This window comes from Microtus oregoni, unplaced genomic scaffold, assembly GCF_018167655.1.
Source record: "Microtus oregoni isolate MIOR12 unplaced genomic scaffold, Mior012 000056F_ref0000123, whole genome shotgun sequence".
NCBI lineage: Eukaryota > Metazoa > Chordata > Mammalia > Rodentia > Cricetidae > Microtus > Microtus oregoni.
In genome coordinates this window covers 4,201,931-4,216,965 of record NW_024543832.1, presented here as the reverse complement: position 1 = coordinate 4,216,965, position 15,035 = coordinate 4,201,931, and the positions used below count along the sequence as shown (strand labels likewise).

The 15,035-nt window shown below is 41.5% G+C and overlaps 1 protein-coding gene across 1 annotated transcript in view; it reads right to left on the bottom strand.

The window, feature by feature from the left end:
- The window catches only part of Ptprn2 (protein tyrosine phosphatase receptor type N2), a 744,114-nt gene that overhangs the window by 463,774 nt on the left and 265,305 nt on the right, over positions 1 to 15,035 (bottom strand). The window contains exon 4 of the mRNA XM_041638770.1: positions 3,724 to 3,826. Coding sequence (XP_041494704.1) covers positions 3,724 to 3,826 — 103 coding nt within the window. The remainder of the gene's footprint in view (positions 1 to 3,723; positions 3,827 to 15,035) is intronic.

The window sequence follows — 15,035 nt, the reverse complement described above, 5'->3', positions numbered from 1 at the left end:
CATACAGACCTGTACCGCGTCACTTGGCTTCAAGACGGTGAGCAGCTTAAGGAATATCCTCTGCTTCTACCAAGGTAGAGCGTATCTCACACTAGGCCTCTGCTCTTCTTACTGTGTCCCTGGATGCTTTCAGCCTCCACACACGCTGCCTGAAGTGGCCATGCAATCTGGGCACTGAAAAAAAGCTAAAGTGGAGCCCAGAGGGGCTCAGTGACCGTCATTTCATGTCGTTTGGTTTTCACACACAGGCTCTGGGCCAGCCAACATTGGAGTTGGTACTCACATACACAGGCCACCTAGTCCTGGTTCCCATTTCAGGAACTGCAGCAGACTCTAGCTCTTGGCCTTATAGATCCTGTGTGTGCCGGCCTCCACTCTTCTCAGCGATATCTGACATACTTTGTACGGATCCTCACATGGCTCTGTTCAATTCAGTGCATCACTTGGCCTCCTCTGCCTGAGGCAAGGCATTCGTGTGTATGGAGGACAAATGACAAGCCACCAGCTGGGAGTGCTGCTCCCTCAGCTTTGGATCAAGTACTGACCACCCTCCAAAGAAAGACCAAATGCTCTCCTCTCTTGTCTTCCCCACCCTCTCTCCCTCTACTCTGGAAATGGAATCCAGGGCTTGTATATACTGGTTAGCATTTTATCAATAAGCTACCCTGCACCTCTTCCCCCACCCCACACACATTTCTTAAAAATGGAGACAGGGTGTCATTCTGTAGCTCAGGCGGCCTTGAGCTGGCCAGCTTTCCACCTCAGCCTCCAGGCACCTAGATGAGAGGCATACCCCACAATGTCCAGCCTCATCTTTACTCTGAACAGATCACTGTGAAGCAAGCTGCTCTGTCTCTCTGGAGATGAATGCCATGTGCGAAAGAACTCCAAAAGCCATTTCCTGGACAGCTGTGTGTCTGCAGAGCTCTGAGCCAACTGAGAAAAGGAGAGCTAGGCAGGACTGGGTCACTGTTGTCACCCAGTTGCACTTCAGACACATTGCTGGTCCCTCGTCCTTCCCTTCTCTCATTTATTCCATGACTTTTGTGACTGGTGCAGGTGGGGATTGGAATAAGGGAGAATTTGGGACAGAAAGGGAAGAAGAAAAAGCAAAATTGATCACTACTCTCTAGGAGTTGGGGACACATGGGCTCCTTTAAAAATGGGATAAGTCTGCTGCTTGGAAAACTAGGTTGATGGCTATTGGTGAATTTAAAATCAGACACGGTTATTAAAAATGCTGAAGAAAACAAACACATTGCACAGAGGAAAGAGGTGTGAGGGCCGCTACTGTGGAGACCCTGCTGGGCTCCTTCATGCTTCTCAGAAGCTGTTTGGTGTTGGTTATGGAACCTATACTTCGAACCAGTGTCCAAGGGTCCTATTCTGAAGGAGGCCACAGATTCCTCAAGCAGCAGGAGCAAAGCAAGAGCAGCAGCAGCATCCCGAGGCGCGAGGCAAGAACTAAGGCAAGGGTTGCAGCTCAGCCGACCGTCTCAGGATGGTCATAGCTGCCAGGATTTGGACAGAGATGCAGCATGACAGTCCAGCACCAGAGTGCAGTGCTCATAAAGCCCAGTGCCAGCAACGTGGCAAGGGAGCATGACAGAGGACATCTCACTGGAGAAATATGAGCAAGGACATCCTAAACCCATGTGATGCCCCTGGCATTTATATGTGTAATTAGAAACACGGCATATTACATGTAAAAATATGGACTATATTAATTGATGTAGTGGTTTGAATAGGAATGGCCCCCAATAGACTCATGGATTTGAATGTTTGGCACATAGCAACTATATTATTAGGAGGTGTAGACTTGCTGGAGGAAGTGTGTCACTGTGGAGGAGGGCTTTGAGGTCTTATATGCTCAGTCTAGGCCTAGTGTCACAGTCTCCTTCTGCTGCCTATGGATCTAGATGCAGAACTTTCAGCTCTTTCTCCAATATCATGCCTGCTTGTATGCACCTGTAGTGTCTCCATGGGGTCCCACAGGCCCATAGCATCCTCTAATGGGAATTCACTGGACTGTTAAAGACAACGTGAGAGGAGTTCATAGAGGGTATAGGGAAGGGCTGTGACCTTGTGATAAACACAGTGGAGTTTGGCCCTAGGTATGGAGCTGGGAAAAGTCTGGTCTCCCTCTGCTGCATCTACAATGAACAACATCCCAGGGATCAGACCAAAGCAAAGACGGGGCCAAGGGACCAGGAAGACTTTGGAGCTAAGAAGCCAATTCTCCTTGGCAGGACAGGGCTCAAAGGATGGATGGAGAAAACCTAGCCAGTTTCTCTCAGATACTCTGGTCCTTAGAGATGGATGACTGGCCTCATTCCCTTCAGCTCATAAGGAACGGATGAACTCAGGAGAGCAGTGAGTTCAGGTTCCACCAAGTCACTGTTGTGCTGAGCACTGGGATATTCTGGACAGTCACCATGGTTACCAAGTATAACCTAAAAAGTAGCAGGGAGGGTCTGAACTCTTCTGACTCAGGACACACTTTGGGGGAGTTTTACTTTCTCTTACATTCTCCAGGATAGTCTTCTGGACACTATCAGAAACACCAGCATTTTCTTCCTGATTTAGTAAGCACTAAGGACAGGTGTCCAGGCACCTAGCGTGTCAACACATATTTGTAATGTATTAAACATATATATGTATACACATTAATATAACTATCTGCACAATAAACTGTTTTATATAATTTATGCTAATTTCCATAAATATATAACAATTTCTTAAATATGAAACTTGGTGGAAAACCTATGCACACACATATATATACATATATGCATATATCATTCAGACATACATACATATCAGTCTCTTTATAAAGAATGTTCCCAAGAATATTAGCTCACTCTATGTGAAACACAGAGACTCCACATAGACTTAATGTACTACCCAACTGCCCACTTTTTGCCTGTTTTACTTCCTTGGTCCCACTAGACGTGAAATGGCCTTCAAGATGATGTGGGATCCTGATCTATTAAATGCACAGAAGTCATAAAGGCAGATAGTCAGATTTTGTGTTATGAAGATTTATTCTACATGAAACTGTAGTTTAAGAGTATTCTGTTGCTTGGGAAACAATGAACCTTGCAAACTAAGCCTTTGGGAAATGTCTACTGTTGTTGTGGTGGTGGTAGTGTTTTTTTGGGGGGGAGTTGTTTTGGTTTTTATCTCAAAATATTGCATACTGGCCTAGGCTTGTTCTTGCAGTGGCTTCTCTTTGAGCAATGTTTCAAACCCCTGTTTCCCATTTCATGACCTACAGGAAGTGGGACTGCCAGGACATCGCACTACAGCTGGAAGTGATGGGAAATGAGATGGCACAGTGCAAATGTTGCTTGATATGGGCTGCTGTGCTGTGGCAGAGCAAGACCAGGACTTTCTGGATTAATCCTGGTCATTGCATTGTCATAAGCACAATTTCCTAGTAATAAACCAGAGTTCTGACCTCACTTTGTTAGAGTAAGGCTCTGAAGACGCAGGGTTCTTTGGGAGTCTCACACACAAGTAGAAGAAAGACCACTGACGCCTGTGTCCAGTGTTCCACATTGCAAGGTTACTTTAGTGCATCTTTCCCATGCAGAGAATTCCCTTGCAGATACCTGTTTTATACCAAAAAGATGGTGATTGCTTTGCTATGCTATAAACAACCAAACTTAAAGATATGGTTGTGGCTGGGAGCAAGAAGAGCCAAGTCATGCCTACACATACCTGGCTGGGCTGGAAGCGTCTCTATGCCATGGGTATGCCTTGGGGAGGTTTGCAAGCTCCTGGGCCATCACATGCTGGGTGTAGTCATCTTGCCACGTGAAACCTGTGGAGAAAGGAGTATAAACTGAGGCACGAATTTGCAAACGTGGCTAAGCCCTCCAGGTCTCCATTCTTCCAGCAAATCACAGGGCCTTGTGGGGTATAGTTAAGATCTTCTCTAGCTTTCTTAAACTTTGAGACCCAAATGACAATCTGTGATTTGCTCTATTGATTTAAAAATAGGTGCAGTGGGTGCCAGCTGTGGCTGGCAGACAAAGGAAACATAAACAAAAGAGATTTTTGTGCAATGCAGAACATGACCTTTTCTACTGAGATAGGTTCAGCTTCAACAAAGATGCCCCACCCACAATGCGCACGCAGTTGCCAGCATACCTACCATATCACCCTGCTCAGCACACCCACTGTATTCTGACCTGGTTCCACTACCACACTGGACCAACTGTTCTCCGTAACCCATCCTGAATGAGAGCCCAGCATTTGCTGGGTAGGGTTACATTCCTGTGAAGCAATTACTGTGGGTTTAATGTACTAAATCTCAGAGCCAATTACATTATATTTACACTCAAATGTTGTGACAAAGAGCTTTATAACAAGGGGAAGCAGTTATGAAGGCAAAAATCTATGCAATTGTGCATTAATTACATGCATTGTGGATCACATGATAATTATGCTCAGAATTACCAAATAACTCCCAAGAATAATTATTATGCAATTTGTACATTTTAGATCTTACGGTAACGCTTTCACACTTAGAGCTACCCCATGCAATTATCCGTAATTATCTAATCACTAACATCACGTAATTACAGAGGTATATTTTTATGCACTGTGCAAAAAACAAGTCACAAAGCCTTCAAATCAGGACATCTCTGTGTATGAACATATTCCAACATGTGAATATGTATGCATGTGTGTTTACATGTGTATGATCATGCATGTGAATTTATATGTGTTTTCATGGGTAGATATGTGTGGATATTTGTGTATTGTGCATATTTGTGTGTATGCATGCACACTCCTCTCTTTCTCTTTCTGTGTGTGTATGTGTGTCCAGTATGATAAGAAAGTCCAGAGCACATACTCTAAATAAAATTTAAAGATAGACAGGAGTGGTTTTCATGAATGCATTTAAACATTTTAAAATGCAAATGTGAATTGTTAAAGCTTACAGATGGCAATGAATCAAATGGCTGGTACATACTAAGTCCCAGGAGCTCCCGTGGTAAAAATACCAGGATGACTCTGGCCTCAGCCCTAGCTCCTCCAGAGCAGCTCTCTGTGGAAGATAACTCACTGCAGGGAGTGCAGTCCAGTCCCTACAGCCTGAAGTGTTTGGGGACAGGCCACAGGAAAGGAGGCCCTCTGGCGGGTGTGCTTCCAGCCCCTTGCTGTCCATTCCCAGGAGCATTCTCACTGGAAAGCACATTTTCCATGTTACCCCAACAGCTAGCATTTTAGGTTTAGAAAACAAGCATGCTTTAAACATGCTGTTCCCCAAGGACAGTCTTACTATTAATATTTATCAGGCAACAAATAATTGAGAGCATAAAGGAATTTCGCTGAAAAAATTTTCATTAAAAATGGCATCTTCGGGGCTCAGAAGATGACTCAGTTGGTAAAATGCTTGACTTGCATGCTCAAGGATCTGTTTGATCTACAGAACTCACATTTTAAAAGCAAACATAGCACATGCTTGGAATCCCAGAGCGGAGGAGGAAGAAATGACAGATTCCTGGGTCTCACGAGCAGGTCTAGCATTCTTGGCAAGCTTCAGGCCAATAAAAGACCCTTCTTACAAAGAAGGATAGATTGCTCCTGAGAAGCAGCAACAAAGGTTGTCATCTGGATTCTGATGTGCACACAGACACACATACACATGTATGTACAGACACATCCATGCACACACACATAAGCACACACAAGCAGCATTTTATATCTAAGCAGAATACTGTCTGGGCACATTGCTACAAGTGAAAAACATAAATGGCCACAATTCATCCATTTTGAAATGGATTTTTGAATATCTCCATAATTGTTTAAATAAACTTAAACTCAGAATTACAATTCCCTCGAAATAAAAATGTAGACCCAAATGGTGTCACTATAAACTCTATAAAATGCTTAAAGAATAAGAGTTATGCATGAGTTCTCCCAGAAAATATAATAAGAAGAAACAATCCCCAACTCATTTCATAGCTAATATTATTCTGATAACAAAGGCAGGTGAAAATCATACAATAAAAGACACCTATCGACCAATCTCCACCATGAATGTAGGACAGACATGTCATTGACAATATCAGCAGGTAAAGTTCAGCAACAATTAAGAGGAGAGCAATGGACATGCCATGTCCAGAAGACACTGTTTGCAGTACTCATCCCCAACTTCTGGGCCTTTTCTTCTCTTCTGTAATGCTCTCTGAGCCTTGGAGGGGTGTGATAGATGTCCCATTTAGGACCAAATACTCCAAAATTATTTACTTTGTGCACTTTGACCATCTGCATAAACTTCTTCCCACTATAAAGAAAAGCATCTCTGAGGGCAGTGCTAACCTATAAAGACAGGAGCATACTAGTTTGACCCTGTGTCCACTTAAGAACTCCGCAGTAGCGCTACTGAAGGAGTTGGCACTCTCTGTACATGGTAAGGGAAAAGGTCCGTGTTGAACTGCAGATTGTTCACATATGTTACAGAGAAAGCAGAGGCTGAAAGATTAAAGGTTAAAATGGCAGTGTCTGGGATACCAAGGAAGCGGAATAAGAGCTGTGGCTGAGTGTGAGATAATGCAACTAGATACATAGGAGGGAAAACAGGACACTGGGCCAGGGATTGAAAGGCACCTGCTCCCTGTCCCCCAAAGTCCTTGAAGGACACATATAAGACACTGACATATGTTTCTTATATTCTGGTTTCTGAAACCACTAATTGTAACAGACTAAATTGTAAGTAAGTTTGGCTTCTAACACAACATCACCTAGTTTAGGAAAGATAACCCAGACCATCCCACTGGCAAGGAGTTAACTAAACAAATGTAACTACTTCTTGGTATCTGTGAGAACAAAGAGGGTTTATTCCAATTACTGAGATTTTAGACATCTGCCAGATCAGAGGTACAAACATGAGCCAGTGACTAACACTAACAAACAGCAGTCACCATCAGCAGCTAACAAAGCACAAGTCAGAATAGACAATGGAGTTCCATGACCTCTAACTGGGGAGTACCTGAGCAGAGCATGGTCATCTCCTCCTCATGCCAAAGGGATGCTCATAGAGGGTGTAGATCCTCTGTGCCTCATGAGAGCACAAAGAACCAACCAATCTCAAAATTCCTTGGCCTTTGTTCAGAATCTGCCATGACTTATAAAAGCCCCTAGAAAACGGAATCCCAGAGATTTCCCCCATGGTTGGAAACCCTTTCCTTCTTGGGAGTTTCTCTCACTTATCCTTAATTTCTCACTTTTCTGTAATTCTTCTTAATAAAGCTTTTTTCTACTTTGCATTATCCCATAAGAGTTCACATCTTTAATCTTCATTGCATGAGACAATGAACTCAAAGCCACTGTCTCAGGTTGATATTTAATGACCTTGAGTGTCTGGCATCTCAGGACCCTGGGTGAAGGAGATCAGAAATGGCTGTCTTGTTTAACATTGGTGCTGTGTACTGTAGCTCTTACTTTAGAGCAAGATAAAGAAAGAGGGAGGTGTGAAAAACAGAAGCAAAGGCATGAACTGTACATATCTCCATAGGATATGTTCTTCCTCTTGGAAATCACTAGGTTCCTTCAAAACTAGAAACCTATTTATGAATAATAGCAAGAAACACTGATAGCAAAACCACAAACACACCTGTTGTAACAGGAGTGCTGATAGTTGTCTAGGGAGATTTCAGAGCTCATTCCGTCATTGGAATAAGGAACTTAATATCGAAGAAAGATTGAAGACCAAGTTGTGAGGAGTACTTTATTCCTTCAGGAAAGGAAAGGCCCTAAGGCTGGGAGTCCCCACTGGGTACTGGCTTAGGCATTTTATATGGCCACTGGGTTCTCCCCTTTCCCATAATGGTCCTGTTTACATACCCACCCCTATGCCTTCTTGCCTTTTTTCTTGCGATACCTTTTGGGAAGAAGAAGCCTCTATCTCAGGACCCTCTACTGCTTTCTGGTGTAGGAGTTCCTTCTGTTCATATGTTGCTTTCATTGGTTAATGAATAAAGAAACTGTCCTGATCTACTTGAAAGGGCAGAACTTAGGTAGGCAGAGAAGACAGAACTGAATGCTGGGAGGAAGAAAGGCAGATTAAAGGGAGATACCATGGAGTCACCAGAGACAGACATGCTGAATCTTTCCAGGTAGGCCACTGCCATGCCATGTGGCAATACACAGATTAATAGATATGGGTTAAACTGAGATGTAAGAACTAGCCAATAAGAAGTTAGAGCTAATGGGCCAAGCAGTGTTTTAATTAATACAGTTTCTGTGTGGTTATTTCCGGGCTAAGCTAGCTGGCCGGCTGGCAAGAAAAAGCCAGCCTGCTCCCTTGCAACAGCTCTATCTATCTATCTATCTATCTATCCATCCATCCATCTAACTAACCATCATTACATGTCACTCAAAAATTACGTAATTGTGTTTAAATCTAGCAAAACATGCACAAGACTCATATGATAAAAATTCATTAAAATATCTGAAAAATAGGAAGTGTGCCATGTCCATGGACCTAAAGCTCCAACTAAAACCAGTTACCCTCATGCTGATATTCTCAAGGGCTTAACAAAATTCTGTCCAAACCACAGCAAGATTCATTGTTGATATGAACAATTTATATAGAATAACAAATTAACTAGAGTAGCTTTAAACTGTGAGGGAAAGCCAGATAAATCACTATAGGGCATCCCAAGTCCAATTATATCTGTATAGTAATACAAACTGTTGAATGGAGGAATAGACAACTAAATCAACAAAACAGAGTGGGAAACAGAAAGAGAGACCTGGATAAACATGCCCAGGTGATTGTTGCCAAAAAATTTCAAAAATAACTTCATGATGGAAAAGTTGCCTCTCCTACATGCCATGCTGAAGTGACTGGTTATCCACAGAAAAGAGCAGTGACTTCACTTCTGGCTCATGTGCATATAAAATGGATCCAAGGGCATAAAAGTTTAAAACTATACCATTTCTAGGAAGGAAAGGAGACCATCTTTGGAACCTAGGACCAATTGGACTTTCTCAAAATCAGAAACCTTTGCTCTGCCAAAAGACCTATTGAGAGGATAAAATGACAAGGGCCAAGTGGGAGAAAAACGACATGCACTGGGGTCTGGAGTAGAGGCAAAATTCTCAAAATTAAACATTAAGAACAATTCAATTATAAAATGGAAAAGAGACATGAGGAGACATTTCAGTGCAGAGGCTCCACAGATGGAGGGTTAGCACATGAAAAGATCCTCAGCACTATTGGCCATCGGAACATGCAAAATAAACCCACATGAGATGTCACTCCACACCCACAAGAACAGCCAAGATAAGTAGCAGGGACGGCATTGAATTCTGGGGATGTGGAACAACTGAATCACATTAATTTTCTGGTGGGAATATAAGATGAACACATACTTATTATGTGACCCAACAATAGTCTCTGGCCTTTATCCCAAACAAAGGAGGACATGTTCAATCAAAAACCTGTATATGAACATTTAATACTCTTTATTGTAATAGCCCCAAAAGGAAACCAGCCAGCCAGCCATTGGTGAGTGAGGGGTTAAGTACTTGGTGGCATATCCATATCCATACTATGAAGAAATGATGGAAAAATGGCCAGTATGTGCTGCAGCCTGGGCGAACTTCTGGGAAGCTATGGCGAGTTAAGAAACATATGCTACAAAGCTTGCAGGGAGCTGTTTTCTCTGTCACATCCTGCCATTATCATCTGGCAATGTCAAAGGCCTAAGAGAAACTGGTCCACAAAGCTGTGGACTGCAAACTCTAAAACCATGAGCCAAAACAAACATTTCTCTTTGTGACATAATTGTCTCAGGTGTTTTCTTATAGTAAAAACAAAAAAAAACCACATAAATTTATCATCAGAAGTGGGGCTTTGAATATATCTGAACCTAAAGTGACATGAAAGGAACTTTAAAACTGAGTTAATGAAAATGTTTGGAAGAGCAAGCCAGAAAGAGCCTTCCTTGGCAGAGATGAACACACCACATGGTTCCTAGCCTGGGCTTCCACTTAACAACCTGCCTGTCACATCTATGGTACGGTAAGATGACTGTTAATCTGATTTGGAACACATATCCTGGAAAGTATGGCTATTAGGCCATCGAAAATGGCTTCTGGCCATGGTCAAGTTAAAGATTCTTTATTTGAGCTGCCATAGGAACAGAACAAAACTTCCCTTGAGAATAGAACCACCACAATGTGTTAGATTACTACAAAGAATTCCTGAATAAGAATGGGACCACCACAATGATCCCTGCTATGAGAGATGGATGACCCCAATGAATATACCTACCAGGGCAGTATGATATCAACAAACTCCCAAGAAGCCAAGATAACTTCTCTTTGTCAACTGACAGGCTGCTTAGTCCTCCATACTGGGTGTTCACATTCACTTCCTTAGGTCCATAGGAACTGTGTCTACTCTCCTAGGACCTTTCTCCAAGTTTAGATATATCTGCTGAGTTGGCCATGTGGACCAATGGGATGACTGTGGAAATAGCAGGCTTGGGGCTAGCCCTCAAAGCCAGAGCATAGTGTGTCCCTTCTGCTTGGTGGCCTGTCATCTTTCATGTCTGCTGTCACAGCTGTCCCCACCAGTGTGGGGTGAACATAGGCCGGTGAAAGCATGCCTAGCAAGGCTTAGCTGCAAAGAAACTCTTTTCTGGTAATTCCAGTTGTAGGGGGTACAAACAAGGGCATGATTGACAGGGGTGAGTGTCAGAAGATACTGCTCCATCCATCACATCAAGCCATGCTTCAGGTGACTCAGGGTTGTGTGATGCTAAGGATTGCTGAGACTGGGCATTCTATGTGATTGATTCATGAATAGATTACTGAGATACACATTTATCCTAAGATTTGGAGAACACATGGAACGTATAAATTGAATTAAAATCAACATTTAAAGAAAGAACACTTTTGACATGGGCAGAGCGGCACAGCACAGGGGAGGACTCCTCATGATCCTGAAGCACTCCCACACTGAGAGACAGAAAGAGACCTAGATGACAGACCTCATCCATAGATCTTTTCAGAGGTTTAAGCTGGGAATGTCTTGATCTCAGTCTATACTGGAAATTGTCAAAGAGATCAACAGCAAGTCCCTTGACCAGTACCACCTCATGGCTTTGGGACTGACCTGACTGGTGAGGACTCATGTACAGAAGAGCTGTCATTGGCTGGTCCATGAGCTCTAATGGAGATGTACAAGTAGTCCAGAAAATCAATGCATTTATTATATACAGCTGAATGAGGAGACTGGTTTATTATACATAGCTGAGTGAAGAAGCAGGTTTATAATGTACTTCTGATCAAGGAGGTAAATTAGTTAATCTTGGGGGCAGGTCACTGTAAAAGAGCAGAGGTAATGGAGTCCCCTCTGTATGCTATGAATATGCTTTATTATCATTGGTTATTAAAGAAGCTGTTTCAGCCAGTGGCTTAGTAGAGTAAAGCCAGGTGAGAGATCTGAACAGAGATATTTAGAGAGAATAGGTGGAGTCAAAGAGATGCCATGTAGCTGCCATTGGTGGCAGACACCCCAGAATCTTATCAGTAAACCATGAACCTTGTGATAAAATATAAAATAACAGGAATGGATTGATTTAAAATGTAAGAGCTAGCTAAAAATATGCCTAAGCTATTGGCTGAGAAGTGTTGTGATTAATATAGTTTCTGTGTGTTTATTCAGGTCTGAGTGGCTGGAAAACGAGATAGCAATCTCCTTACTACAAAATGTCATGGCAATGTGGGACAACTACATACACATAAAAACTGAGAGAGCTTTGTAAGGAATTCTAGATGCAAAAGAACAGAGTTAAGCATAGCTTCTTGATTGCTGCATTATTTTTTTCAGATAGGCTTAGTTTGCTGGTAGTGAACAGTTGTGCAGTTCCTCTAAAAGAAGGCTTCCTGACTCATAATTAGGGAAAAAAAACTGTGTATCTTCTTTTAAAAAATGGAAGCTTCCTGATTTGTGCTGGTAGCATGAGCTCTTTTGGAAGGGCCTGCACTTAAACAGGGTCTGTGAGCAGTGTGTTACAAATTGCTTAATGGTGCAACATAGACACACTGAGTCCCTGGAGTTGGGACTGTATGTATGGCTCGCAGAGATAGTGAACATACCTCTGTCGTGTTGAATGAGCAGAGCAAGCAGACAAGGCTGCAGAGTTAATCCTAGTCAGACCTGCTTAATACTTTTTTTTAAAAAAAGGTACTTCCAGTCAGAAAATTATTACAGATACGTGATAAAGACAGATTCAGATTTTTTTAAAGGCCTGTAAATAGGTCACAGTGTATTTTAAATGTACATAGTCTTGGAAGAGAGAAGAAAAGGAGTATAAATGGTTATTTTAAAAAGTAAAGTCTTAATGAGACAGTAAAAGTAATATAAAAGAGTGTAGACAGCCATAGACTAAAGGAGTAAAGAAAAATAAGCCACATAAAGATGGAAAACACACAGAAAGTCTGGATTATGTATATTATTGTGTTTTCTTTGAATTTTGACTATAAATGAGCTAAATACAGAGAGACATTTTATTGTAACGGCTGCTAAACTAAATATATATATACATATATTTTTTAAAGGTATCACGACTTCAAAATTTGGGCCTAAGGATATGTTGCTTTGGGAAAGAGGTTCTGTTTTTGTTTCCACAGAGGACAGATATCTGTGGTTTCATTACCAGCTAATATGGTTTGATCAAACAAGATTCCCTGAAGCAATGGCCCAGATGGTCCAACATTCATGACAGCTTCAGGACTGCTGGCTGATATGGAGCTACCACAAAGAATACCCCCATGAAAGACTTTATTAACAGCTCCCAAGTCTACAGAACAATGCCCAAATTCCCTAAATGATTATTTATAAATGTTTGTTTACATTTAAAGGTAGATATGCTACAGAGATAAATACTTTGCATTAGTATGCTTCTAGGTTTGTTGATAAAAATTTAAGGTCAATTTCATTATATATATATTTCTGCTCTTGATTAAGGTATTGTGCTTGTATGGCTCATTTAAAGATGCAATGCATAATTAAGAAATACAAGTTTATAGATAGTCATCAATAAAAGTCAAGCTTACAATCATGTTAGTTAGGTTTTCTAGATGTACAGAGATATATTTCAGATGGATAGGTAATTTTCAAACCTTTCAAAGACTAACAGAATATAGCATTTAAAAAATTTAAGAACTTAGGACTTTTCAGGGCAATGAAACACATCTGTTTCTGGCAACATCAATCTGCTTCAAGAAGATGATGGGCATTGAAGAATCTCCTTATGGACTTTGTTAGACATTTGGGCAAGAAACTGCTCTTGCTGGGACTGCTTGATGGTATGCTATATAAACTGGACATGCAGGACCCACAGGAAAATGACTGCTAAAGTTGCCTAAAGGTGAGACAGTCCTTCAGGGTTCTTGCTTCATTAAAGAGTCTTCCAGACATTCTGCAAGATACAGAAAAAAGTGACTGACAAACTGTCAATAGAGGCAAAGCAGTCTTTCATAATTTCTGCTTCATGAAAAAGTCTGTTGGAAACTATGGACCTGTAGGCTGAAGATAGATGCCCCAATGTTATAGAAAAACTTTGGGCAACTATCCAGGCAGCAAGATGTCTCTGTCAATTCTAGAATTTTGGAAGTTGCTCATAATACACTTTCTATTCACTTAGGTAAGTGAATATCCTTCTGGAGTCTTTAAAGAGTTGAAGGCCTATAGGTATAGTTTTCCTTAGTTTTGATAAAGAATAAATTAGAGATAAAACTTTAGACTCATGAAGATAGGATAGATGATAGAGTATTTTCCTTAATCTGTCAAATGTAAATAGAGTAAATTTTGTGTGATACTTGTTTTGTTATATGAAATTTTACTATGTTAAAGTTAAAACATTCCTTTTCATTTAGACAGAAAAGGGGAGGTGATGAGGGGTTCCCCTGTATATGATGTGAATATGGTTTTATTACCATCGGTTAATAAAGAATCTGCTTTGGGCCTATGGTAGGACAGAATTAAGCCAGGCAGGAAATCTGAACAGAGATATATAGAGAAAATAGGCAGAGCGGAGGAGATGCCATGTAGTTGCCAAAGGAGACAAGGGGCCGGAACTTTACCTAGTAAGCTGCAGTCTTGTGGCGACACCCAGAATAGTAGAAATGGCTTAATTTAAGGTGTAAGAGTTAGTTAATAAGAAGCCTGAGCTAATAGACCAAGCAGTGTTTTAATTAATATAGTTTCTGTGTGATTATTCAGGTCTGGGTGGCTGGGATACAAACGAGCAGTGTCCACCTATAGAGTAGTATCATAATGCAGTCCTCCTGAGGGAGAAAACTTTCTGCACCACACTCTGTAAACATCCAAGTTTGTACCATGGGAAGCCTTGCCACTTCCTTGGGTCTGAGGCATTGGCATTCTTGACATGGTCATTCTCTTGTCAGTGATACACATTCATTCTGGACTTCATCCCTGCTCCACAGATCAGTGTCTCTACCACTGAATACACAATGTTTTGGTGGCCTCCCATTCTGACAAATATGTTGTCTCAAGGAAGAAGGGTCCTTTGAAGAGACTGAGGAACATCTGAAGTGCAACAGAGGCAGTTTGAGGAAGTGAGCAAGCAAGAATGATCATTTCAGAGAATGTTCCATGGGGTGCTGAGAAGAAAGTACATTCTATTGCATTTGGGTGGAACATTCTGTAGATATCTCTTAGATCCATTTAGGTCTTAATGTCTGTTATCTCCATATTTCTTTGTTTAGTTTTTGTCTGGGTGATCTGTCCATTGGTAAGAGGGAAATGCTTAGTTTTACTGCAACTTGACGGGCCATGTTTTGTTGATATCCATGGGAGGCCTGCCCTCTTCTGAATATAAATGGAGGAGGAGTAGATTGGGGAACAGAAAGAAGGTGGCAGAGAAACTGGCAGGGAAGGAGGGAAGGGAAATTACAGTTGGGAAGTAAAATAAGTAAAATTTAAAAATTAAAAAAACAAATACACATTCCACACAATGTGATTGTACTCAACCACAGAA